We start from the raw sequence: 27,935 nt of genomic DNA on the forward strand, positions 1-27,935 counted from the left end.
CACGCACGCACGCACGCACGCACGCACGCACACACGCACACACACACACACACACACACACACACACTTGGGGGCGGGCCCACCTGTCACTTTTTATGCATACTAATGTGATTGAAACAGCATTTTATTTTTTTATTCTTTTGACGCCATAAGGCACTACAGTGGGGGCTTTTTCACACCTGTGAATACACATCACCCCCTCCTATCGACGGATCTCACACCTACTTGGGATATCACACCTACTTGGGATATCACACCTTGACCAAATGGGAGGCGGGACTTAGCTCATTTGCATAATTGGGGGAGGTGTGACCTGTCACTTTTTTATGCATACTAATGAGATGAATGCGGCATGAAAATAACTACTAACATGGTAGTATATAAAACCATGCTCGTATCTACAACCTATAGAAATGCAAAACGGCGTCAGTTTAGACGTTATTCTGTCCTCCTGCTTACCACATAATTTATGAGAAAACATTTCATAACATTAACACAACATATTCGAGGTGGTTTTAAATAACATGTACATATTTATTTATTTCTCCAAGTTATGTTTTTGTGTGTACTGAGGAGTCGCAAACAGGCGCTTGTTTAATAATTTTAAGATTGGCTTTGATCAATGTTTGAAAAATGAATTCTTCATATATGATAAATGAGAGGTAACATTTTATTTATGGTATTATTTCCACATATTTCTCTCCAGTCTTGCTTCTGACAACGGTGTCGCAGTTTCTCGTCTCTCCCGTTTTTGTGCTTAGTGTAATCACTCCGGTGCCATTCATTCGTATTTCATCGCATGGGTTAGAGTTTGCGTGGAGGACCGCACGTTTTCCCGTCAAGTTAGTATTTTATAAATCGCAAACATTGCGTAGAAACTGGCGTACGCCATTTTTTGATCGTATATCCCTTTATAAATGAGGCCCCTGAACATCAGCAGGAGAGGACTCTTTAAAGTAGAGTCACTAGATACTGATATACACCAGGGGCCGTATTCACAAAGGATCTTAGGTCTAAAAGTAGCTCCTAACTGGCGAATTTAGGAGAAACTCCTAAACATAATGGGCGTGTCAGTCTTAAATTTAGGACTCCTAATTTTATGCACTAAGAGCAAGTATTTTAGGCTTAAAAGTAGCACCTAAGTTTAGGAGAGCTTAAAAGTCCTCGAGAGGACTCCTAACTCAGTAAGACCTATTCACAAAGAATCTGAAAATGGCTGCGAGACGAAATGTTTTGGAGACAATGGAAGACTGTGAATTGATCAAGAGATATAGGCTAAATTGTGAGGGTATCAAACTTGTTGTGGAATTAGTGCGGGATGCAATAACATCCCCGACTAACAGGAATAACCCGATTAGTCCGGAAATGAAATGTTTGGCAACACTAAAGATATTTAGCAACAGGGAAAATGCAACTTTGCAATGCAGACGATTTAGGAATATCGCAACCATCAGTCAGGCGTGCCATAAACCAAACCATCAACACGCTCTCTAGACCACATATCAGCCAACAGTTTATCCGGTTTCCTTTGGACAATCAACAACTACACAGGATCAAAGCCAACTTCATGGCAATGCAGGTATGCCCGGTGCACCATCAAAAGATGAGGACGTGTTCGTCAATATAAAGAAAGTACATTCCATCAACACGCAGATTGTTTTTGATGCAACTTTTAACATTCTTGATGTTGTTGCAAAGTGGCCTGGATCTACCCATGATTCGCGTATTTTAATGGAGAGCGGTCTGAGGCAGCTTTTTGAGAGGCACCATGTACCAGTTGGGTGTCACTTGCGTTTAACTTTGTCTTCACTTTCATTCATCATGATAGGGGGACTTGAACGGCGGTATGGGCTGTTATTGAAAGTGTTTAAGTGCTGGAAATATGCTCATTGGATAATAGTTTGCAGGGTGCTTTTAATTGCCTCCTTGATTTAATGCAATTTACGTATTTTTATTGTTTGCTCTCTCTCTTTAACGTGCATATACAACGTCATTATCGTGGTCTGTACAAACTTGTCATCATGCGTGTATTCTGCTAACTGCACTGTCCATAACTATTTGATAGGAATACATTTCTAGCCTAGGCTATTTCCTTGTTTTTCGGTGATTTAGTGGGCTCGTTTGTGGGATGTTGCGGATGAGTTTCACCGAGACCGCCTGCTCTGAACAACCAATCACCGTACTGACCGCTTCTAAACTCATGCACGAGAATTTATGTAATCCATAGCAACGGCGAGTCACTCTTAGTTCACTCTTACTGATGTATCCTTAGTATGAGTAGGTCTCAGCGGCTTTGTGAATAACTTTTAAGAAAAAACTCCTACGTAGAAATGTTTTAGCGTGAGTTAGGAGCACTACTAGCGGTAAGATAAAATGCTTTGTGAATACGGCCTCTGAACATCAGCCGGAGAGGACTCTTTAAAGTAGAGACACTACACACTGATATACACTTGAACATCAGCCAGAGAGGACTCTTTAAAGTAGAGACACTACATACTGATATACACTTGAACATCAGCAGGAGAGGACTCTTTAAAATAGAGACACTACATACTGAACATGAGCATGATAGGGCTCATTTATAATATTAACACTCACTTCATTTTAAAACAAGACATTCTGTAAAGAATAAAACCAATAGACATGGTTCAAAGTGCTACAGAGCTTAAAAATAACTTTATTACCATTTAGTTTTCACTCTTTTATGTTAATGAGACATTCTAAACACTTGGAAAATAACTATTTCCTTCTTTGAAACAAAAAATCACAACCGGATGTCTAAAAAATCATTAAATCAAACATTTGGGACGGCAAACTATTCAAATAAAAAATCACATCAGAAAATTAAAAATGACAAGGAAGTATTTAAGAGTACAAGTTACTCATTTCACAATTTAGATAAAGATTTATTTGTCTGCAGAAGCGGCCGGTACAAACGATCAGAATAGGAATCCACATCATTGCTCTCTGATGAATCATAGATGCATTTCTTCAAAGCTAATCAGAAAAAATGTGTTGCTCTCCACACACACACAGCTTTTTGCCTACAGCTCATAAATACAATCAATCTGATATACAAACATTTGGATAGATTTATTTTAAGCAACATTTAAAACAGTTTTATTTCCGATTCCTGCTGTTCTGAAGACCCCTTGTTTTGGTGACACCATCAAACACATCTTTAAGTCAAGAGTTATTTATGGGCAGGAGGACATTTAAATAAATATCTGAATATCTGTATCCATCTGTATCCTGTCTCTTGTGTGTCGTGCAACATGTTTCCTTCACTGGAGGAAAAGCAAACGACACACTGGATTTATTCTCACACAAAATGCCATCTCCAGTTTACAGATTAAGTCCACAGTCTGAAATTAAAAGGTTCCACTGTCTTTCTTTCTATCCTTTCACACATACAAACAATCAAACATTTGGACTTCAGACACAAAGAGGGAAACCTAAAACATGACCATGTGTTGATCGTTCTGTTAACAGTGTTAGATCTGAGGGGAGCAACACGTTTATTTTTCAGTTTCTCGTATGAATGCATCCATGGTACAAGCCTAAAATCTATCCGTCTGTTTCCTGTGTGGAAGCAGGAAAAAAAGCCTTTCAAAAGCCTGTTTAAAATTCACCAGTGACGATTACTGAACTGATGGAAGAGTGGTTAACAATGAAGATGGAGACTGAGTCTGCTCCCCTTCGTCGCGGGCAGAACGAAGGGTCCTTTCGCAGAGAGCAGTAGGTCCATGTGCTTCATCTCTTTGTCCAACAACAAGTCTGTTTCCACCATCTCTCTACAGGAGGGGGTTATTTTGACAGTGGGTACTGCCGCTGTCCGCCCAAACGCCCGGGGCGGTGTCCCCCCCCCGATGGTGCACTCGCCTGAGAGAAGGGATAAAAAACAAACTTTAAGAAGTGAAAAGAAGAAGAAATAAGAGCACTTTTTAAAGAATACATTAGGGTATTGTAAATAGAAAACAATCAATTAAATGACAGGTCTGGGGGTACTTACAAATCTGAAATTCTCTAAGATTGAAGACACACAGTCATGTTATAAAATGTGTGTCTTTTTAATCAAATGTTATCAAAATAAAATACAATTAAAATGAAATATATAAGAAAATAATCCACAATAGATTTAGCATTATATATATTTATAATATATATTATATGCTCTATACCCCTGGCTCTATCCTTTCTTTTTCACCTACAGTGGGGCAAAAAAGTATTTAGTCAGCCACCAATTGTGCAAGTTCTCCCACTTAAAAAGATGAGGCCTGTAATTTTCATCCTAGGTATACCCTCAACTATGAGAGACAAAATGAAAAAAAAAAAATCCAGAAAATCACATTGTCTGATGTTTAAAGAATTTATTTGCAAATTATGGTGGAAAATAAGTATTTGGTCACCTACAAACGAAAAAGATTTCTGGCGCTCACAGACCTGTAACTTCTTCTTTAAGAGCCTCCTCTGTCCTCCACTTGTTAACTGTATTAATGGCACCTGTTTGAACTCGTTATCAGTATAAAAGACACCTGTCCACAACCTCAAACAGTCACACTCCAAACTCCACTATGGCCAAGACCAAAGAGCTGTCAAAGGACACCAGAAACAAAATTGTAGACCTGCACCAGGCTGGGAAGACTGAATCTGCAATAGGTAAGCAGCTTGGGGTGAAGAAATCAACTGTGGGAGCAATTATTAGAAAATGGAAGACATACAAGACCACTGATAATCTCCCTCGATCTGGGGCTCCACGCAAGATCTCACCCCGTGGGGTCAAAATGATCACAAGAACGGTGAGCAAAAATCCCAGAACCACACGGGGGGACCTAGTCAATGACCTGCAGAGAGCTGGGACCAAAGTAACAAAGGCTACCATCAGTAACACACTACGCCGCCAGGGACTCAAATCCTGCAGTGCCAGACGTGTCCCCCTGCTTAAGCCAGTACATGTCCAGGCCCGTCTGAAGTTTGCTAGAGAGCATTTAGATCAGGGGTACTCAAATACAAATCTTAAAGGTCCAACATTTTTTTTTCAATAAGACAAAGGTCCGTTTATTACGGCCATTCAAACCTTTAAACAATTACAACAAGATTCTTAACACGAGGTTGCAAAAACAAAAATAATCTGTATGCAACAGTTTTCATTGTTATTGTGTCTGTGCTCGATCCCTCAGAGTCGCAGTGTAAGAGCTGCACAGTTATGAATAAAGGCAGCTGCACCCTCTTTCATTCAGCATTCCCATTATTGCTTTATTAATGTCTTGCCCCCTTGTGTGTCCACTGAGGTTCGTCAGGCCCAACACATCTTCAACAAACTCCCCCTTTGCCTCATCATAAAAACTCACAAACACCAGCAACTGAGCATTGTCAGTGGTGTCAGTGGACTCATCCACCGCTAAGGAAATGCACTGTGCATTTTGTATTCCATCACAAAGCTGATTCATCAAATCACCAGCCAGTATTTATGTTCTTCTGGTTGCTGTGGAATCTGAGATGGGGATTTGCTTGATTTGACCTGTTATTTCCTCTTTTAGTTTGCCTTTAAACATGGTCTCCATCACTTCAGTCATGCATTCTTTTAAACTTCAGTTATGATCCAGTGGAAAGCCCTTACCTACTGGCCTAGTTCAATCAAAGTGGTTACTTTCTTTTGGCTGGGCAATGTAGTTTTACACACCGTCTTATTTGACTTTCTCAGGACTTAAAACAGTTTTTTGGGGGCAGACCCCCGCAAAGAAAAACCTATATTTACACACGTAAGGTCATCATCTTAACAGTTTTGTATGCTCATCCGTGAGCAGAGCATCAAGTTGACATGTCTATTACAGCTGAATGCGGCGATTACCATCTTGTTCAGAAAAAACGCCTCACAAACGTATTAAGATCAACAGCTTTAGTGCGTTTTGATTCAATGCTGAGTACAGCCAACCTGACAGTCTCTTCTCTGTCATTGTAGACCGCAAATACCTCATTCCTTCAGTACTTGATCCGAATGCCTCTCGTTTTGCACCGTACCGTTCAAATGAAATCGCCGCCAATCATATTTCCACGCTCACGCCAGGTCCGGGGGAGGGGTTACAAGGCGTGCATTCACTTGCACTCGTACATTAGAGACTTTCTCTCATAAATGTCCAATGAGCCACAACTTCTCTTTCAAAACAAAGCTGCCAACTGGGATGGCAGCTGGGGTGGCAAGGCCTATTTTGAGCGTAGCAGTTGCCCCCCCATGCCACCCCAGTAGGTGAAACTAGGCTACTAGCTACAGTACAGATGCAACTAGATGAGCTGTTAACTCTCGCTCTGACTTTTTTTTTTTTTTTTTTCTTTTTTAATAAAACACACGCATTTTTCCCACCAGCATTCCGCAAACACCCGCCCTACTGTGCCTCTGTTTCGCAGACTGTTGGTGGGGGAAAAATACGCTGACGGGATGCTGAATGTGATTGGACCAATGCGTTAACAGAAGCACACAGACAGTGGAACAGTCGGACATGCAGAGCGCTGTTTGTAATGGACATAGCGGAACATTTTGACTCGTTGCATTGTGGCGATGTCTCGCAGATAACACATATGAAAAGTATAATTTGCTCAGAGTCCAGAGACAGTTGTGGTTTGGTCCGGATCTGGACCGGAGTCCGGACTTTGAGAATGCCTGATTTAGATGATCCAGAAGAGGATTGGGAGAATGTCATATGGTCAGATGAAACCAAAATATAACTTTTTGGTAAAAACTCAACTAGACGTGTTTGGAGGAGAAAGAATGCTGAGTTGCATCCAAAGAACACCATACCTACTGTGAAACATGGGGGTGGAAACATCATGCTTTGGGGCTGTTTTCTGCAAAGGGACCAGGACGACTGATCCGTGTAAAGGAAAGAATGAATGGGGCATGTATCGTGAGATTTTGAGTGACAACATCCTTCCTTCAGCAAGGGCATTGAAGATGAAACGTGGCTGGGTCTTTCAGCATGACAATGACCCCAAACACACCGCCCGGGCAACGAAGGAGTGGCTTCGTAAGAAGCATTTCAAGGTCCTGGAGTGGCCTAGCCAGTCTCCAGATATCAACCCCATAGAAAATCTTTGGAGCGAGTTGAAAGTCTGTATTGCCCAGCGACAGCTCCAAAACATCACTGCTCAAGAGGAGATCTGCATGGAGGAATGGGCCAAAATACCAGCAACAGTGTGTGAAAACCTTGTGAAGACTTACAGAAAATGTTTGACCTCTGTCATTGCCAACAAAGGGTATATAACAAAGTATTGAGATGAACTTTTGTAATTGACCAAATACTTATTTTCCACCATAATTTGCAAATAAATTCTATAAAAATCAGACAATGTGATTTTATGGATTTCTTTTTTCTCATTTTGTCTCTCATAGTTGAGGTATACCTAGGATGAAAATTACAGGCCTCTCATCTTTTTAAGTCGGAGAACTTGCACAATTGGTGGCTGACTAAATACTTTTTTGCCCCACTGTATACATTAACCTTATTAGCCACTGTGCCTTAAATAACAAAACTATTATTATCGAAACTAAAATCCTAAATCCTCACCTGTGCAAACTGTGCAGGGTTATAAAAGGTGACGCCTCCAGCGGGTGGAGGTCCGGGGGCAGGGGGGCTCTGCAAAGAACACACAAAGTTACTACAGTGTGTGCTGAGGCACTCCACACTTTGATGTTTCAACAACATAATTAAAACAGAAGCAAGGAAAAGCAACGGCAAACAGGTGAGGCTGGCTGTAGTGAGCATGCAGGGTGGAGGGTTATTGAAGCGGTGCGGTGACAACAAGCAGCGTCTCCAGCAGGCTCACTCTGATCTGTAGTGACTTAAGGTAGGACTCTGCTGTAGTATAAAGACTTTTAAAAGAGAAATGTCAGCAGCTCTGTGAGGCTGTGTAGACACAGCAGGGCTTTAAAAGTAAGCTAAGCTGTTATCCTTGTATACATCAACACATGTCCCCTCAGTGTTCAGAGACTCTGAAAGTCCCCCTCTCCTTTTGTACTGATCCTTCTATATAAACCCTGTCTGAAAATGAGCCTATCAGATTGCCACTTTGTGATGTCTCAATGTTTATTTGGGTTGTGCAACCATTAACCAATAACCAATAACCAACCAATGTAACCCCCCCCCCCCCACACCTTATCACCTGAATCTCTTCCTAGAACAACAGTGTTTTTTTAAACCAAAAATGTTTCAACAGCTAAAAAGTGACGATGTAGGGAATGTTTACTCTTTTCAAGGTCTCATGTATCACCAAAGTTGTTAGAATGAATTCTTGAGGGAAAGATAAATGTCTGAGGAAGATTTCAAGACATTCTGAACAACACATGTCAAATAGGGGGGCAAAAGTGTGCCCATATTGCAGTATACTGTGGTATTAGATTTGACAGTGACCGTGCCGTGTATTTTGAGGAAAAACTGACATCATTGATTGTACGTGCGAGATAAAAAGGTACAGATTATGTACATTTTTTTATATCATAGTAAATTATTCTAAGGAGTTGCTAGCTGATGTTTTTTTCATTTAGTATTAGTAGCTGTGTTCTTACATGCTTTAGATATAAAACATATTATAGTAACCTTCTATTAAAAATATATATAAATAATAATGATTTAATACCAAATACAACAAAGAGTGTTATAGGACCTTCAAAAGGTGATATCGTTATGTGAAGACATTATATTAAAAACATCAAATGTCAACCTTACATTAGCCCTAAAATCTCCAAAGCCAGAAGGCTTCATTTAGAGGGGAACATAATGTACTTTGTGTCATGGTGAATCTTTTGATTGTTGATGAAATATTTTAGTTGGGACCAGATTTGTGGAACAACAGAGCAACATTCAGCGTATCTCAAAATAAGGACTTCACTGCATCTCCGATTAGATTAGATGTGTTTGTTGGAAACAGATTGAGAGTAAAGTGAGGGATGCTGGAGACGGCAGGCAGGAGAGCAGCAGACATCCTGAGTGAGGTGGTCGGGGGGGAGCTCTGGGTGCAGACAGTGAGTTGGGCTGCTAGTAATGTGGTGAGCTGGGTGTGTGGGGGGGGGGGGGGGGGGGGGGGGCAGGCAGGGGTGAGGGGGGGACCAATCGAGGCCCAGCAGAAGGTACCTGGTTTAAATGCTGACTCACTTCGCGTGATAAAGAACTCATTGAGCTAGAACGTGAGAGCTAAAGACAGCAGAAGGGAAATAAACAGTAGACAACAGAAAACACAAACCCATGTCAATAATCCTCACATGCACTACATTAGATTTCATCCACCAGGTCACAACGAAAACCAGCGTTACAAAATTACGATTCATGAAGAGGATAAGATTATGGAACACAGATTTTTACTTTTTACCCAGGCTGCGCATTTAGCATGATTATGCGGAAAGTTTTAAAATGGACGTGCATGCATTCCCATGTCGTTTCTCTCGCTTTTTTTAACGTAGATTCATACAAATAAGCCCACTGCACGCACTGGCTGTTAGTGTGGAGCATCATGAATCAGTGGCAGGATGGCACTGTGTGGCTACAGCAGGAGGAAAGTTTCTTACCTCCCCGGACTGAGAGCCATCCAGCACGAGATGACCTTCTGGAGCGGGGGGTAACAACGTGGGGCTGAAAATCTAAACAAAATAAAATGCAACAGAAAGGAAAATGGATAAGAACAGATCTACCTTTGTATCTCATGACTGGCTAAATGAACTCTATTGACTACTATGAGTAGTGTTGTAAACATTGGATATAGAGAGCACAACATTAAAATGATTATCTCTACTGTGGACAACTGTTTTTCAAATAAATAAGCAATCTGTCCAATCAGATGAGTCCCCTAAATCTTCAAAATCAACCCAAAATTCCTCAAAATCAGTCCACAGAGTACAACTATTGGTATTTTCTGGTTAAAACTGCCATTTTTGATACTGAACATTTCAGAAATGGACTCAACATCTTCAAAAACCCTCAAAACAAACCCTGAGAGCATGAGGCATCTGAAGTTAAAAAATATGTGGCGGGATGAGGATGACCGCAAAATGAATCGATGTGCAAAATAATGATCTTTCTGACTTTTTTTCACCTAAATGTGCAACATAAATAGCAGAGAATATCAATTTCTCTCAGAATATTCACCTACAATGGCTCTAATACTCATAAATGACACTATTTGATAAGCATGATAAAAATTATTCACAAAGCCGATACATATTAAAAGGTCTCCTATTATACTCTTTTTCATCAATATATTCCAGGTCTCAGATATATACAAACATGTCTCTGAAGTGTTTGGCAGCATCCCATAATCCCCTCTGTTTCAGCCCTGTTTCAAAAGTGCTGATTCTGTGTCTGTAGCTTTAAATGCTAATAAGCTGCTGCTGGCCACGCCCCTCTGTGAAGTGATTGGTTAAAAAAGCAAAACAATCGTGCTCTAGGAGGAGATTCAGGCAACAAGGTGTGCGGGGGTGACCTTGTTTGGTTATTAGCTAATGCACGGTTTTTTCACAGAGGGCCACATACAGAAAAACTTATCTCATAAGGTAAGTAAAAAGTGAGCAAAATCTATCAAATGTAGCTATTTATGCAAATACATTCTCAAAAAAAGTTCTTAACTTTAATTGACTGAGTTTATTTGAAAAGTGGGCTTATTAACACACACTATGTTATATACTCTATGTTAACATTTATGTTTAAGAAATACTATATAAGACCATCACAAGTTCCAGCTGTGGGCCATATTCCATTGTACTTTTAGAATTTGCTGCGGGCCAAATAAAAATGGATCACAGGCCGCATTTTTTCCCCCGGGCCGTAGTTTGGACACCCCTGGGCTAATGGTTGCATGACCCAAAAAAACATTGTGACATCTTAAATTGGCCAAAATCTGATCAGCTCATTTTCAGACAGGTTTTTATATCGATGGATCAGGACAAACAGAGACAACTAGAGGGGACACATGCTTATCAATAAAACACATACAAAAATGGATTTAGCATAATAGGTGACATTTAAAACTATCAATATATTTCCTTTTGAACTTATGACGTTCACCACTAAAGAGAAATAGATACCTGTGGAGCAGCGTTTGGTGAGTTCTGCTCCTGATGTCCTCCTTCACTTCCCTCCAGAGGCTGTTGGTCGTTAGGAGCTAAACCAGAGACAGAACAACATTACATCACTTCAACTCTTTATTGTACTAAGTTTTCTCCCAAACAAAAAGACTTCTGAACCTTGCTTGTGAATGTCACTGCTCCACATATACACTTCATCTTGACACCAACACACCTGAGCTAGGCACAAACAGGTTAGCAGGCATGGACATTGGAGCCAGAGGAGCGAAGAAGTCTGCCGGAGCGGGGGCGAATCCTCCAGGTTTAGCAGCTCTGCTGGGGTTCAGGACATCCACATATCTGCTCTTTGTGCCTGAGAGGAAAGAAACGCATGTGAGAGGCAAGAGACAGATGTTTGTGCGAAGGCTGTATATTAGGTTGATTTTAGGGCTGCGATTGAAGACTATATAATGGATGAGTCTATCAAATGTCATAAAATAGTGAAAAATATCGATTCCAGTTACTCAAAGCCCAAGGTGATGTCTTCAAATGTCTTAAGTTTATCTGTCCCAAACCCAATTTTTTTTATTTACATGACATGTTACTTGTTAGACACTTTTATCCAAAGCAACTTACATACTCAATACTGTGGGCAATCCCCACAGGAGCAATTTGGGGTGAAGTGTCTCAGGGACACAACATGCTGACTGCAGTGGGGTTTGAAACTGTGCCCCCCTGATCCGAACACCAAGGCTCTATCCACTGCGCCACACGCCTCCCATTTAATATGATATAAGACAGATAAAACTACTCCAATGCTGCGTTCACACCGGACGCGATGCGACGTTTGGGGGCGGCGCGATTACATGGAAAGTCAATGCAGAGACGCGATCAAACGCGAATTCGCTCCGACGGTACGCATGAAGCGGTGGACGCGGCGCTAATCACGCGATTGAAGGGGGCCGCGTCAAACGCGAGAGTTCAATTTTTTCAACTCGAGCGTCAAATTCACGTGACTCGTTCTCGCGGAAGCCAATCAGAGGTGAGGATCTCAGCCTGCCGTCACTGACGTTCAACCAGAAAACATCAGCCATTAGCTGTTAGCACACAGAGATCAGCTCCTCATATCTGTTCAGAAACGGTACAGAAGTTAAAAAAGTACAAACCACAGACCGTCTGTGTCATGGCGAATACAGTCGCTGGTTTATTTATGTCTGTAGGCCGGTGTTATGAGTGTGGAGTGAGCATATACAACGTTAGCTTAGCCTGGTCGACCCAATCTCCATTCAGAAAACAAGCATTTTAAAAGGTTTTTCGCCTGCCGTCTTGTCTGCAGACTTGTCAAGGATTAATTCATGGTTTTTACTAACAGTATGTTGTTACGTCGGCATCATTTAGAAACGTGTATTACAATTTAATCACGGTAAAATATGTTCATTTTGTTGTGGTTGTAGCTCCCGAGCCAGCGGCGCGTCAACGGTATGTCTGTTTTGAATGACGCGATAAAACAAACTGTAAGCCGCGGTGAAAGTTGAGCGATTAGAGCGAAGCGAATATTCGCATCGCGTCCGGTGTGAACGTAGCATTAAGATTAATCTATTATCAAAAAAAAGTTGCGGAGGATTTGTCGACTGATTGTTGTATCTCCATTTGTTTCATCAACATCTTGTAATTGAAGGTTTATCATGGCGTGAACCTCACCTGCCCTCCTGGAGAACATGTTGACAGGCGGACCCCCACTCGGGGGGGCAGTGGGCCCAGCCATCTGAGGCATCTTGGGGAAGCAGGGGGGAGGAGGAGGAGGCTTACTCTGAAAAAAACAACATTAAATCAGGACTGGTTGATCTTAAATGATATACACAAATCCAGTGTGTTGTGATAGCTGTGGATCTGATGCAGTACGGACCTCCTGCTCAGGCTCGTTCATGTCCACCCATCTCTGCTTCTGTTCGTCCCAAACGATCTGACAGTAAAGAACACAGGGCTGTCATTACTGCTGCTCACATGTGCATGATCTGGATCAGGGGTTATTTCATTATTTCTGTCATTCTTTGTGCCTATAAACATTTATCTGTGCTGATGCACATGTTTTTATGTGTTAAGAAGGCTAGTATTAATGTGATCTTAAATGTGCTGTCATTGTGCTCATGTGTTTCTGTCTGTGCAAATGTGCTCTTGTCTGTTTGCCAGGGACTGCAGATGAAAATGAGCCCCTTTGGCTTTATCTGACACATGCAAATGATGGACTCAAGTGTTGTGTTAATAATAATAATAATAATATATTTTATTTATAAGCGCACTTTTCATTTACGTAAACAAAACTCAAAGTGCTACAAAATTAAAAAGGGTGAAACAAAACCACAAAACCAATAAAAAACTATTTAAAAACAATTAAAAACAACATAATAAAAGCTGTGACATTCATGCCGGCATGGCATAATGTGGGGGATTTAAAATCTAGTTAAAGGCTATTCTAAAAAGGTGTGTTTTTAGGCCTTTTTTGAAAGCCAGCTGACGACACCACAGTCTGTGGTGTCGTCAGCTGGTTTGGGAGGGCATTCCACAGTCTTGGAGCAGCGGAGCAGAAGGCACGGTCTCCCATGGTCTTCAGTTTTGTCCTTGGTGGGATGAGGAGGTTTGCCTTTACTGAACGTAGGTTCCTCGTGGAGGTTTGTGGGGTGAGCAATTCCTTGATGTAGGAGGGAGCATTTCCATATATGCACTGATGAGTGAAGAGGGTGATTTTGTAGTCAATCCTGATTGAGACCGGGAGCCAGTGCAGTGATTTGAGGATGGGTGTGATGTGTTCGTACTTCCGCACTCTCATCAGGATCCTAGCAGCGGTGTTTTGGATGTATTGCAGCTTCTGGATGTTCTTGCTAGGAATGAGAAGTGCATTACAGTAGTCCAGCCTGGAGGAGACAAAGGCGTGGACAAGTTTTTCAGCATCTGGCAGACTGAGTGTGGGGCGGAGTTTCGCAATATTTCTCAGGTGGTAGAAAGAGGTCTTGCATATTTGCTTGATGTGGGCCTCAAAGTTCAGGTGAGGATCCATTTTAACTCCCAGATTGGTAACCGTTGATGAGAGTGGAATGTTCTGACCGGAGAAGGTGATGCTGGTGATGGCGGATGAACGGACCTGATGTGGAGTGCCAATAAAAATGGCTTCAGTCTTGGAGCTGTTTATCTGGAGGAAGTTGTGCTTCATCCACACCTTTATCTCCTCCAGGCATGTGGTTATTGTGGATGATGGCAGAGGTGCAGAGGGGGTTGGGTTTGCTAGAGCTGTGTGTCATCAGCATAGCAATGGAAAGATATTCCATGCCGGCTGATGACACGACCAAGGGGGGATATGTATATGGTGAAAAGGGTGGGGCCGAGGACTGATCCTGGATGTAATGTGCATTGTCCCTTCTTAGATAAATACACACAACCCGAACACAGAGGTACTTGAATATAAGACCTGCAGAAATAACACCTCTAACTCACAGATTTGTCATTGTCGTCCGGCAGGTGAGCCTCGTTCTTCCCCTTCCTAATGATCCAGCTCAGCAAGCCTCCGACTCCTCCACCACCTCCACCCTTTGAGACAAAGAAATAGCACTGATTAGCAGTGTTTGGGGAAACCTGCAACAAAGTAACGCGTACCTGTTGATAACAGCAGTAATTACATTAGTTACTCAGCTCGTGCCCTGCGTTTTTAAGGTCTTCAACTATCTGCATAACTGGAGGACAGAAAAATGCAACATCCCTTTTCGCTTTCGAGTTCATGGATGAAGAGACGGAGCACATATCTCAGACTCTCATAGCAGAGATAAACGGGTTTAATTCAGCTACATTGTGGAGGAAAGGTTGCCCGTTTCCATGGACAGAATCCATGCAAGCTACCTGGACCCGAGTTCTAATGAAACTGAGCTACACAAAACATGATGTTCACCAAAGAGCAGAGGTCTGTGTGCAGTGATGTCCTATTAAGGGTTGGTGCTCATCGCCGCATTACACATCAACTAGTAATGTGCAATGCATTACTTTTTGGGGTAACTAAAAAAGTAATGCCCCAAAGTAACTTTTTGGGACTTGGCTTGGCAACTGGAAGGTCACCAGTTCAAGTCCCGGCAAGACCAAGTGCTTCCGAGGTGTCCCTGAGCCAGGCACCGTTCCCTACACTGCTCCCCGGGCGCCGTTCAAAATGGCAGCACACTGCTCCTACACTAGGATGGGTCAAATGCAGAGAAACAATTTCCCCACAGGGATTAATAAAGTATATCAAAATAAAAATAAATCAACAACAAAAAAACTACCCCAACACTGCTGATGAGTAATGAAAGCCTGTAGGAGAACTGACAGAACAGATGAGTGATGGAGGAATATTAACCTTTTTCGGGGAGTTTTTCTTGGCTCTCTTGGCATCCTCTTTGCGGGGCTGTTCAGAGATGGAGGGGGGAGGAGGAGAGGCCTGCTTCACCACCGAGTTGCTCCTCTCTCTTACTCCAGAGTGGGTGGACGACTCAGAGGTGGTGCGAGAGCGACGCCCCGAAGGCTGCAGACGAGAAAATACCAGCCAGAATGTTAGATATATTATATTAAAGATATATATATATATATATATATGTTTTTGGGTTGTATATATCATCCAAAAACGTTAAAGCGGTAACAAATCAATTAGAGATCCAATACATTTTCTGGAAACTGTAAAAGCAAACTATCCTATTTCAAAATGATGGATTAAAAAAATGAAGATTGTTTTGGGAGCTTCTTCTTTTTCACTGTCTAGTAGTGGACTTTCTCTTAACAATACAATTGTAGAGATTTTGAGATCTCAAGCGAAATTAAATCAACATTCTTTTTATTTCTTAGGAAAAACCACCTGCTCTAAATCAAAGCTGAAAACAAATAAACCCAAAAAGCCTAACCCTGGACAAATGAGTATTTTTACATTACATAAACATAGATAAACCTTTCAGACGAGACTCATCAGCTTGACTCTTTCTTCTTTACCGTCTTAAAGTAGTAACTCATTGATGGACTCCCTCTCCTGGTAATAACAATGTATTTTCCTTAAGGTTAAACCCATGTTAAATCCACATGTTCAATCAGCTATATTTTACATTTCTTAGCTAGAACAACCTGCTCCAAATCAGAGCTTAACAAACCCGAACAGATGAGCATTATTTATGTGAAACACAAACGCACCATATGCATTGAAGATTGAGAAACAGTCCTCGACCTCCTCCCAGGACCCTGCAGCACCAAAAAACACAGTAGTTCATATTTTAGTAGGCGAAAACACTTCTATGGATAAAGACTCCTGAAGACGGCTACATGATCTTTTCCCAGATACTGACCATGGTCGCCATTTGGTCGTAGAAGTCCCTCTGCGGGGTGAAGGAGGGTATTTGATGCATCTCAGGGGGGCTATGGATCATCGGCTCTGCAGGAGGCATGTGCATAGGAGAGGGGGGCATGTGCTGAGGCATCTGCAGTGGTGGGGGGTTCATCTGTATAGGGGAGTGCGGTACATGTGGGGACATTTGGCCCATTTGAGGAGGTGGGGGTTGCTGATGGGCCCCTGGGAACATCTCTATCTGCTCAGGTTGAGGCTGGAAGGGAGGGGGGGCGAAGACAGGGCCCTGCGGAGGGTAGCTTGGGGAGACTGGCATCTGGCCTGGGGGTCCGCTGGGGGGGACCGGGTAGAACTGGGGCACGTCGTTGGATTGGAAATGCTGAGGAGGGGCCATCCCGTCTTGGAGGATAGAGGTGGGAGCTGAGAGGAAGAGGAGGGGAGATAAGATGGAGCTTTATTCAGGAGTTAAAGCAGCAACAAGATTACATTTCAAATGTCATTATATAAGAAACGGTTAAAAGAAGATATCACAACAAGAGGTCAAATGTTGAATGAACATGGAGTGTGATGCGTTTCTAGTATGGCGTAAAGAGATGTTAATGAAAACACACACACACACACACACACACACACACACACACACACACACACACACACACACACACACACACACACACACACACACACACACACACACACACACACACACACACACACACACACACACACACACACACACACACACACACACACACACACACACACACACACACACACACACACACACACACACACACACACACACACACACACCTGGAGGCATCAGCTGCACTCCCTGCTGTGGGGGCCCAGGCAGTAATGAGCTCATCAGCCGGTTGTCTGGGGCGGGGCCGTCCATCTCCACCGGCATGTTGTAGGGCTCAGAGGGGCTGGGCTGGTCCAGGTCCGAGCTGGGGCTGCTGCAGTCGTACTGAGAGGAGGGGGCTCTGTCCTCACTGTAGGTGATCACCCCCGTCTGGAGAGGAGACACACATTCAACATTTGGTACATGGGAACAAACTACACATAACGATTCAAGTATAAGACGTTGCAATCAAGTCTAAGCAGCCCATCGGAAACCTTCCGTTTCCTCCTTACCCGTATCTGTCCGTCCAGCTGCCTGAGGTGGCTCAGCCATCCAGGTTCAACAAACAGCTCCTGCTCCGGCTTCTCCTTCAGTTGTGGATCGAAGAATCGCAGCTTTTCTGACATCTGTCGACATAAAGCACAACATAACATTTGTTTATTTAGCTAAAACCGTTACGTATCTGAACAGAGAGAAGAGGAGTGAGTGCATACCTGTATAATTTGGCTTATGAACACAGGAGAGTAAAATGAAGGCTGCATGAGGACAGTCCTCGAAATAACTTCACAGTAGTGGAAGGCCTGAGCACTCAGACCGGCTTCAGCGAGGCGGCATGCATAGATCAACTTGAACACCTTCAGAGAGATAAACAGAGCAGAGACAGTGTTACGCAGGTAGGGAAATGCAAACACTTCTTTATCAGTTTGGATAGGCCTCTTTTATCTTATATATATTGCCAAAATAAGGTTTTTAGGTTTATTATTATTATATCTGTAAATAAAATATAACTGCACCTGGAAGTTGGGCTGTAAGCAGGGCTGGGAGCCCAGAGACTGAGCGTACTCATAGGCCTCAGTCCTCTGAATGGCTTCATTGCTCGCACATTGGAAAAAGGGCATACTGTAAAGATAAAGATAAGATGATGTGTGAGACATAACTTGCTAAATGTATTGCGGTCTATAAAGGTCCCTTAGGAACACTCCATCGTTCCTGTCCCCAAAAAGACAAAAATCTCCAGCCTCAATGACTACCGCCTAGTAGCACTCACCTCCATCATTATGAAGAGCTTTGGGCGGTTAGTCAGAACCTTCATCACCTCCTCCCTCCCTGACTCTCTGGACTAGGGATGCCAGAACCTGACCATGATCAAATTCGAAAATCGGACAGCCCTGGCGAATATTAATCGATTTGCCGCCGCCGCCTCCCCGTGCACTTTCCACGAGGAACTCTTCTTTGAACGTACCGCTTTGTTAATCTTTAGTTGTGTTGTTCTCACTGTTCTGTATATCGCCAATAAATCAATTGCACGTGTGACGGAGAGGGGGGGAGAGGGCGGGGTCGGTGTGTAGCAGCCTGCGCTGCTGGCTTCCTCCAAGTTTACAGTAAAACAAACTGGTGGTGAGACCAATGGCCATTTACAATTATTAATACTATTACTATTATTAGCATTAGTCTATATTTTGGTTGAAACTAAGATAAGATAAATAATAATAAAAATATATATAAATAAAATCGAATTAAAAAAATAATAATTCGATTATGGAGACTGTAACGAATATTCGGAAACTCTAATAATCGCCGGCATCCCTACTCTGGACCCCCTGCAGTTTGCCTACAGAGCTAACAGGTCCACAGACGACGCCATAGCCCTCACCATCCACACTGCCCTTCCACACCTGGACCAGAGGAACACATATGCGTGCTCAGCCCTCTCCTCTACTCCCTGTTCAGCTCCCTGTTCAGCTCCAACACCATCGTGAAGTTTGCTGACGACACGACCGTCATCGGCCAGATCACCGACGGCGACGAGACAGCGTACAGAGAGGAGGTCGAAAACCTGACATCTTGGTGCCAGGATAACCACCTCCATCTCTACGTCAGCAAAACAAAGGAGCTGATTGTGGATTACAGGAAGCAGCAGGGAGAGGAACACGGCCCCATCGCCATCAATGGGACTACGGTTGAGAGAGTCAGCAGCTTCAGGTTCTTTGGTGTCCACATCACTAAGGACCTGACATGGACTCTTCACTGAGGACCGGACATTGAGTCTTCACACAAACACCATCCCCAAAAAAGCTCGACAGCAGCTCTTCTTCCTCGGCAGGCTGAGGAGGTTCAACATGGACTCCAGGATACTCTGCAACTTCTACAGGTGCACCATAGAGAGGATCCTGAGCTTCTACAGGTGCACCATAGAGAGCATCCTGACCTTCTACAGGTGCACCATTGAGAGGATCCTAACCTTATACAGGTGCACCATTGAGAGGATCCTGAGCTTCTACAGATGCACCATAGAGAGGATCCTAACCTTCTACAGGTGCTCCATAGAGAGGATCCTAACCTTCTACAGGTGCACCATAGAGAGCATCCTGACTGGCTGCATCACGGCCTGGTACGGCAGCTGCACCACCCTCAACCGTAAGACTCTACAGAGGGTGGTGAAAACTGCACAGAACATCACCAGGACGGAGCTGCCATCCATGGAGGACCTTTACTCCCAGCGGCTCAGGAAGAAAGCCCTCAGGATTATAAAAGACCCCCATCACCCCAGCCACAAACTGTTCACTCTGCTGCCGTCTGGCAGGCGCTACCGCAGCATCCGGACTAAAACCACCAGACTCAGGGAAAGTTTCATCCCACAGGCAATAAGACTGTTAAACACCTGAATTGTTGAAGCAACATCCATAACATTCATCTGCTACTTAGTAATTACTTACCTATTTATCTAATATATCATTCCAATAACTTGCATATAGACTCTTATTGCACTATTTCTTCTTTTTGTATTTACTATTTACTTGCACTATATCTTTCTGTTTATCTGTTTTATTGTGTTGCACTGTTGGAGAAGCCTGTGACCTAAGAATGTCATCGGCATAACTACACTGTTGCTATGTTCGTATGACAAAATAAAGAACCTTGAACCTTGAATGTGTGTGTACTAGGGCTGTCCCGAATAACATTTTTCGGGCTCCGGATATTCGGTAGTAATCAGCAGCGAATATTCGGCTTCAACATGTGTATTTCGGTTTATTCAAGGTATTAATTTTGTTATTCTATAGTATTGTTGTTTTATATGTTAATGTGAATAACCCAATGTATGTTCTTTGAAATTGAAAAGGATATTGAGTTTGTTACTTTCGTTTAAGTTGTATATATATATGTCTTAGTATATATGTATTTATTTATTTATAGAAGGACCATACGTACAAATACATTAATCTCAGCAAAGAGAAGAGATGCAATATGCCAGATTATAGCTAATAGTTAATTTCCATCTGTGGTCCTCAGGCAGGTTCATAACAATCAATAAACAAATAACAACAACGCATGATCTCTATCAGTCAAACAATTTAAAAACCTGATTTAAGTACAGCTCAATAAATTAATACATAGTACACTTGAAATACACTTACATGATCTCGGCCACTCAAATAATTATAAAGCCTGATTTAAATTCAGGTTACGAACATAATACTTAGTACACTTAAAATACACTTAAATAAAATATCTAAGATATAGTATGACAATACAGTTGAAAAGAAAAAAACTCAGATTACAGTGTAATTTGGCTTGGCTTCCTATTTTGTATGGACATGCTTTTACTTTGAAGGAGAGTTAGCGCTGTTGACAGGAAGTTGTTGTTGCTATGGAAACAACATGGCAGACAAAAGGAGCAGAGATTAACGGAGAGAAAAAAAATATCTACATATAAAGACGGAGAAAGTAAAGGATAAAGTTTATGGTTAAGTGCTAGCACCCCCCCGAAGAGGCACAAGCTCTTACGTTGATATTGGAGATTTCAATAAATTCAATAAAAAGAAAAAAAAACAATATCCGAATAACAAAATTGAAAACCGAATAGATGGCCAACGGCTGAATATTCGGATACCTGCCTCTCTCTCTTACCTATGGTTGGAGCCAATCAGAACCATCTTGGTGCTCTTCTTTGTGTAAACTCCCAGACCCACCTGGGCCATCAGGTAGCAGAAATGAGAAGCATCGATCAGCCCCTTGGAAGCTGCAGCGAAACAACGCAGGGCCCGACAGAATGTGAGGAAAAGTCTTTTTTGTGGTTCAGAATGAAAACAATACTACGTAGTTTAATCTTTTAAATCACTTCTTAAAACCCATCTCTTATTTAAAAACGAATAATGCCACTACTCGGTTTTACTCTACATCCATGTTTTATTTGTAATCACTTTATATTATCCATTTGTATTATTGCTGCTATTGTTGAAACGTTGTAGATATATATTACAGCCCCTAATGGACCTGGACATTACATACATGTATCTCCCACACAGAGGAGTGTACTTTGAATCCATGTAAAGCACTTTGTAACTTTGTTTTGATAAGTGCTGTATAATAAAGTTATTATTATTATTATTACTATTATTGTTATTATATAGTTGAATGCAGTCAGATTGAGTTTTGATGCATTCCTACCCAGAGTGTCTCCCATGGTGCTGATGGTGCGGGTATCCAGGTCCAGAGTGTGTGTGAGGTTAGACAGCACCATGGCCAGGTGGGGGCGCCAGTCACCCCACTTCTCCTCTCCGCAGCACTGCATGAAAACAACACATATCTTCACTTGGAAGGCAATAGAGAAACACAGGGTCACACACCCTGAAAACACACATCTTGTGCCACTTCTGAGGAGTAATACAGAAGAATATGGAGGGGCTAAAGAGAGAGAAAAGCTCACAGTGGCTGAGGCCGGCATCCTCCCTGACATCAGCTGGTACACTGTCTGCAGGGGGTCGTTGATGGGCAGACTGTTGGCAAACCTACACAGAACAGGACACACACATTAAATAAGACATATATGACATACTGTGGGTGCAGCTATGATTAAAAGTCACAGCTTTTTTATGTAATTGCTGCTTTACCTTGTCATGACGCGTGCATGTGTCCTGTTGTCCATCTTGCTGGCCAACAGCAGGGCGTGGCCCCAGAGGCCCCCCTTCATAGCTGCTTCTAGTGCATCCTATTTCACAGACAAAGTGTAACTCATTAAGATTTTACAAGATGCTAGTTATGTGACTTTAATTATGATGATAATAACAAATAATTATATTATAGAGCACTTTTTCTAACTAAACTAGAAAGTGCCTGACATGGTTAAACAGAAACAGGACTGCAATGACATCCAGTCAGAGAATTACAACAATACAAATACAATGCTAAAAAATAGAGTAAATAAAAGTATAATTAAAATGTTTTTTAACCTTGATTTTAGAAGTTATTTAATAAGTAATTAGCTCTATTTCTTCCTCTTCTTTGTTGATTTTCATTTTAAAATCATATATATTTTTTTATCTTTTATCTTAATTTGTTTAGCTTTTTTTGGACTCTAACCATATCACTTCTTAAAATGCAAATACATTACATTACATTATGTATAAAATAAATATATACAAGTAATCAGTGAAATGTTAAGAGCTTCCTGTTAACCGGTGAAGACACACTCCAGCAGAGCTGATGTGATCACCCTCTCCCAGAGTTTGGAGAGCAGAGCTGGGACTTGTTCTCTACCTTCTTGCGGCCAAACAGCAGCAGCTCTCTGAAGCGTTCAGTTTCCTTGCCCAGGTTTTCTGGGACGATCATGAAAGTGTCGGAGAGGAGAGACAGCGGCCCGGCGCCCGGCTCTTCCTCAGCTCGAGCCAGCGGCTCGTTGTTAAAATCTATCAGGTTGGCTTCATTAGGACTTTTCCCCGGGAGCCAGACGGAGCGGTGCTCCTTCAGCAGGAGGTCAGCGATGTCCGTGCCGACCACCGTCTACAGAAACAAGAGTGACAGTGGGAAAGTGGTTTTAGAAAAATATACACATTCTCACTTTGACATATTTCCACCTGAGTTCCCAGACTCACCCCGTTCTGCCTGCAGAGCAGCATGATGAAGTCCCACAGCAGGCGGGCAGAGTCCCGGTCGAGGAGGTTGTTGTCCCGAGCGCACTCCAGAGCTTTGTTCTGAGAGAACTTGATCACATCCACCTTATGGGTCTCTTCCCTGGTGGAGGACATAAGATTAACCTTTATTGATTTCCGTAGGGAAATGCAGGTGCTCTAGCAGCAAAAGAACAAGAGAGGATCATAGGAAGGGAAAGATGAGAGTTCACACAAGGATAAGAATAATACAAAAGAACAGGTTAGCAGTGCTTAGTGGCTACCGGCTTGCTATTAGTAATAAAAACGACTGAAAGAAAAGAAAACATATATTATTGATTTTTTATATATATATACATATATGATGCATGCTTTCTGTAGGACTCAATGGGCTTTGTTTGGAGAAATACAGAGAGGTAAAAAAGTGATAAAGTGTGAAAGGCTTTCTGTTTACAATAACAATAAAATACTTTTCCAGCCTTGTTCTTTAAAGCTCAATGACTCAAAGTTATTAGAGGTGTACAGAAAGGGCAGAATGCACTTACTTCACAAGAGGGCCAGGGAAAGCCCGCAGTTCTGCCTGTTCGGGGGTATCCTGCAGCATTGTCTGCAAATAGAGAAATGGATCAAAATGCTGCTTTATACAGCCTAAGCATAGTGTAACTTTCAGAGGGAAAAACAGGATGCAACTGGAAAGGTTATATGTTCTGAATTATACCTGTAAGGTTGAGCAACATATCTAACAGATTCTAAAGATAGTGAAGAAAATCATTAGTCTGTTTGTCTAACAGTCATGTTTACACCTTTACGTGTTTCAATCCCTTACCGCTGCTTCATTCATTCATTACAAACAGTGGACCAAATCTTCCCGCAGTAAGGTGCTGAAGTGTTATCAGTTAAATGTACCTCCAGGTTGTGGATATCAACGAGAGCAGGCTGGCCAGCTGAGGGCAGGTTGGGCAGAACTTGGACCAGATGACCACCGGGGCCAAAGCGGGCACAGCGGTGGGGCATGCTGAACTTCTCTGGGGTTGCAGGACGAGGAGGAGCTACAGAGGAAACATCACTCAGAGTAAGAGGAGGTGGAATTTGAAGTCTATGAATGAACTCTAGTCAACTTTCCGTGCAAATGCCAGACTTCTGGTCGATTTAGGGACGTCACAGTGTTAAGGAATAGTGGCTAGGAGAATTCAAAAGGACTTAGGAAAAGACGACCAGGCTTCAAGAGAATCCGACTGCACTGACACTATCTGACGTGTTTATGATGCTCCAGCGGATATTATTAATGTGCGTCTGCTGTGAAACTACAGTTCTCTGTACAGAGGACTACTACAGCGCACATAGATACTTTGTACTAAGCGTTCTTATGGTGTTGTCAGGGCTCGAGCTTAAGGACGTCCCGTCGTCCCGGGACCGAAAAAAATAGTGTCAGGGAGGATAAAAAATAATTTTGGGACGAATTTGGGACCAGAGTTAAAATAAAAATACCCTGCTAACTCTACTACAAACGGCGATGAAAATGAAATCGACTGCACGTTGTGTGTAGCACACAATTATTAAACCTCCTTGTCAACATAAACACACAAAACATTTAGCAACCCGCGAAACACACACACACACTCACACACACACAGACAGACAGACAGACAGACACACACACACACACACACACATACGTAAACTGTGCCCAAGTGCTGTCAGCCAGCCGCACAGCTGGCTGTGCCCGCGAATTCCTGGCCCGCAAATTTGCGGGTCTAGCTACAGTAGGCTATGTACTGAGTGTGTGTATTTCGCGGGTTGAGTGATGTAAAATGACAATGGTATCCCGTGGAGGAATTCTGAAATGTTTTACCGTTACATCACAAAAACGCACAGCAGAACCAGACCCTGGAGCGCCGGCCTCTTTATTTACTTACTCCACTTCATCCCCTATGGGTAATAAGGCTGAGATGAGAACCCTCCATCGTATTTAGTCCTTAGCAATATGCTGCGCTTCTTTTTATGTATGGATGGGTACCGAGCCCCGGTATTAAACGGGCTCCGCCCGGGCCGGAATTATTAAAGACAGTGGTAACGTTAAGCTCCGACGTTATCTGACTTTTTATCGGTACTGGAGACATTTAAAAAATATATGTCATATGTAGTATTGCTACATAAACATTATATCGCAGTTTTAGTTTATCCAACTCCGTTTCTAACATGCAATAAGACTACAACATGCGTCTATGATGTATTTTCGAGCTTTCCAATCCAGACGAGATCTCTCTCTCCCGTCTGTGTGCGGGGGGGCGGGGCAGTTTGTAAAGGTCTCCTGACTGTGTTACAGACTGTCCTCCTGGTTAGTGGTTACTCTGGGTTCTGTCTTCAGGACAGAGTGTTGGATTTTTTTTGTTAATTGGATGGGACTTGATTTGATTCAATATTAGTAATTTTCTCGTTTGTGTGTTTGTTTAAATATATTTGGCCTTTGTCATGTGATTGACTGATTTACTCAAATAAAAAGGTTGATGAATTATCATCTAATGATTTGTATGATGTTTTATTTATGTTAAAGGTCACTTTGAATGATTTTAACTAATGATAAGTAGTAGAAAAACTAATATTTTAAATTCGGGACGGTCCACATTAATTTCGGGACGGCTTAGATTGTATTTCGGGACGGTTCCGGGAGGATGGTGAAAAAAGTTAGTCGAGAGCCCTGGGTGTTGTTCTATGTGGGCTTTATGAACGTAGACAGCAGTGAATCATATATTCTTTATTACCATGGTTAGAACTGAAATAAAAAAGTAAAGTGAAACTTATTGTTGTCCCCGTCCCCCTACGGTCCACACGTATTAATCCACATGAATCCTAATACGTATATGATTGTATGAAAATATTTTAAATAAATACAATTGTATTTATTATAAACTTTTTAGGCCTTAAAATCTATCACTGTGTATATCACCACAAAACAGTTTAAGAAGCCCCACACAGCTCAGTAAACACTGTGAAATGTTGACTTTATTTAATCCTTTTACAGTAAAATAAATCCGTTCATATTTCTCCTTTTGATTATTATAGTGTTGACAGGTCAAAACAAAGCCCTTTGGCAAGCTATGGTCTGCGTTGTTAAATGTTGGATAAGCACAGTGACATGATCCGCATTTCTCGGTCACGATCGGTTGTTTCCGTTAGCGGCCGAATGTTGTGTCACGGTTAATGTTGCTGCAGCAAGGCATTGTGGGGCTTAACTGACAAATCAAACCCAACCTTAGAACGGTGTACTCACGTTGCTCGGGGGCAGTCCAGGTGCTGTCTGCGCTGTACTCGGAGGGGTACAGGTACTGGCTGTAATTCTGTGTAGCATCGGCTTGGTTCTGGTACTGTGCGTAGGAGTAGTCCACAGCCAGAGTGGAAGAGGTGGTGTCATAGACGGCTGACACCAGGTCAGGCTGGCTTCTGTACACCTGGCTCTGCAGGGGGGGGGACAAATGGAGGTAATTATCGGAATTGCAAGATAAGAAATTCAAAATAAAGCAAACACCAACATACTTAAAAAAACACAAATACGTTTAAAACTCATTTCAAAAGAGCAGAGTTGGCCATTTAGTTTGATACCAAGACATTTTGATTTCAGAAAGAGGTGCAAGGCCAGTTCTTTATCCCATGCTTGACATAATCACTTGGACAATGCTAAGAACTGTATGCAATAGTGTCGAGTAAATAGAGCAGCTGGTCCTGATATTACATTTGGATCAATAAGGTATATCTTATCTTAGCTAACTTGCTTACAAATAAAGGCTTAAAGTGTCAAGAAACTGTTGAATGAAGCAGCTGAGAGCCAAAAAGGATCATTAGACTCCCTGAAGGCGGATCTGACAGTACATAACATATGCATTCAGAAGAATATTTGCTGTTTTACCTGCTGTGATCGTGAGCTGAAGCTGCTCCTCCGGCTGGTGTTGCTGTGGGCGCTGTGCACGCTGTGGGCCGACTGCTCACTGTGAACACTGCGGCGGTCGAAGTCATCCCCGAACACTTCTCCACGGCGACGGTAATCATCATCAAAACTGGCATCATAACCGGGGTAGTACCGCCACTGATCATCGAAGCCCTCTTTCCTGTGAGAGGAGATACAGAACTACAGTTGAATCAATCAATTTGCAAAAAAACTGCTGCAATGAGGTATTTAGACATGATAATTCAAACAACAAAAGGTTAACCATTTTTAAACGTTTTAAATACATTTTTCCATCATTTCCATATAAATTGATGAAACGTTACACCATAACACCTTTTTACACAGCTCCATTTTTTACTAAACATGTAATAATGTAATTTATATGTACACAATGTGTCTTCTGTGCATACCTGGCAGGATACGCTTGTTGCTGCTGATTATAGTAGTTTTCTCTGCCTCTGTAGCTTTCATCATAATTAGCCCAGGCCTGATCATAGTATGCTCTGTATCGCGGGTCATACGCTCCATAGTTGTATGCTACAAACAGAAAATATCCATTATTTTAGAACAAATTATGCATCATTATGTTTACTATCCAATACTTTTAACCTGAGCTCTTACCTCCATAATCATAGTGCTTGGCGTAATCTGCATAATATTCATTGTAGGCACTTTGGTTTGCTTTTTTGGGATCTTCAGGATAGCCTTGCCTGCGGGAGAAAGCAAGAAATAGGTGACATTTACAGGTAAGATACAAAAAAAACAACATACTTATCAGGGATTTTTTTAAATGTACGTGTAACATATACCCATCAAGGGAACCTTATTTAGTTAGCAATATATTCTCTTTTTAAGTAAGACACTTAAGA

General features: G+C 42.2%; 1 protein-coding gene across 4 annotated transcripts in view; it reads right to left on the bottom strand.

The window, feature by feature from the left end:
* Positions 1 to 2,647: 2,647 nt before the first annotated feature.
* sec16a (SEC16 homolog A, endoplasmic reticulum export factor) overlaps positions 2,648 to 27,935 on the bottom strand; it is a 31,301-nt gene continuing 6,013 nt past the window's right edge. Inside the window, exons 4-31 of one of the 4 annotated variants that reach the window (XM_079660108.1) lie at positions 27,688 to 27,776; positions 27,477 to 27,603; positions 27,028 to 27,226; positions 26,395 to 26,578; positions 24,030 to 24,172; positions 23,669 to 23,730; positions 23,109 to 23,247; positions 22,774 to 23,016; positions 22,128 to 22,225; positions 21,944 to 22,025; positions 21,685 to 21,802; positions 21,145 to 21,256; positions 18,030 to 18,135; positions 17,730 to 17,870; positions 17,529 to 17,642; positions 17,205 to 17,406; positions 16,393 to 16,811; positions 16,241 to 16,288; positions 15,423 to 15,587; positions 14,537 to 14,629; positions 12,954 to 13,010; positions 12,749 to 12,857; positions 11,283 to 11,420; positions 11,069 to 11,145; positions 9,557 to 9,628; positions 9,147 to 9,185; positions 7,563 to 7,631; positions 2,648 to 3,882 (exon numbers count right to left, since the gene is read on the bottom strand). In XM_079660108.1, the coding sequence (XP_079516234.1) occupies positions 3,808 to 3,882; positions 7,563 to 7,631; positions 9,147 to 9,185; positions 9,557 to 9,628; positions 11,069 to 11,145; positions 11,283 to 11,420; positions 12,749 to 12,857; positions 12,954 to 13,010; positions 14,537 to 14,629; positions 15,423 to 15,587; positions 16,241 to 16,288; positions 16,393 to 16,811; positions 17,205 to 17,406; positions 17,529 to 17,642; positions 17,730 to 17,870; positions 18,030 to 18,135; positions 21,145 to 21,256; positions 21,685 to 21,802; positions 21,944 to 22,025; positions 22,128 to 22,225; positions 22,774 to 23,016; positions 23,109 to 23,247; positions 23,669 to 23,730; positions 24,030 to 24,172; positions 26,395 to 26,578; positions 27,028 to 27,226; positions 27,477 to 27,603; positions 27,688 to 27,776 (3,520 nt within the window). In that variant the 3' untranslated portion in view covers positions 2,648 to 3,807. Of the gene's footprint in view, positions 3,883 to 7,562; positions 7,632 to 9,125; positions 9,186 to 9,556; positions 9,629 to 11,068; positions 11,146 to 11,282; positions 11,421 to 12,748; positions 12,858 to 12,953; positions 13,011 to 14,536; positions 14,630 to 15,422; positions 15,588 to 16,240; positions 16,289 to 16,392; positions 16,812 to 17,204; positions 17,407 to 17,528; positions 17,643 to 17,729; positions 17,871 to 18,029; positions 18,136 to 21,144; positions 21,257 to 21,684; positions 21,803 to 21,943; positions 22,026 to 22,127; positions 22,226 to 22,773; positions 23,017 to 23,108; positions 23,248 to 23,668; positions 23,731 to 24,029; positions 24,173 to 26,394; positions 26,579 to 27,027; positions 27,227 to 27,476; positions 27,604 to 27,687; positions 27,777 to 27,935 lie in introns of all 4 variants that reach the window. The other 3 variants (XM_079660107.1, XM_079660109.1, XM_079660110.1) reach the window with 3 other exon arrangements.

Source organism: Notothenia rossii, assembly GCF_949606895.1.
Source record: "Notothenia rossii genome assembly, chromosome: 11".
In the NCBI taxonomy this organism is placed as follows: Eukaryota; Metazoa; Chordata; class Actinopteri; order Perciformes; family Nototheniidae; genus Notothenia; species Notothenia rossii.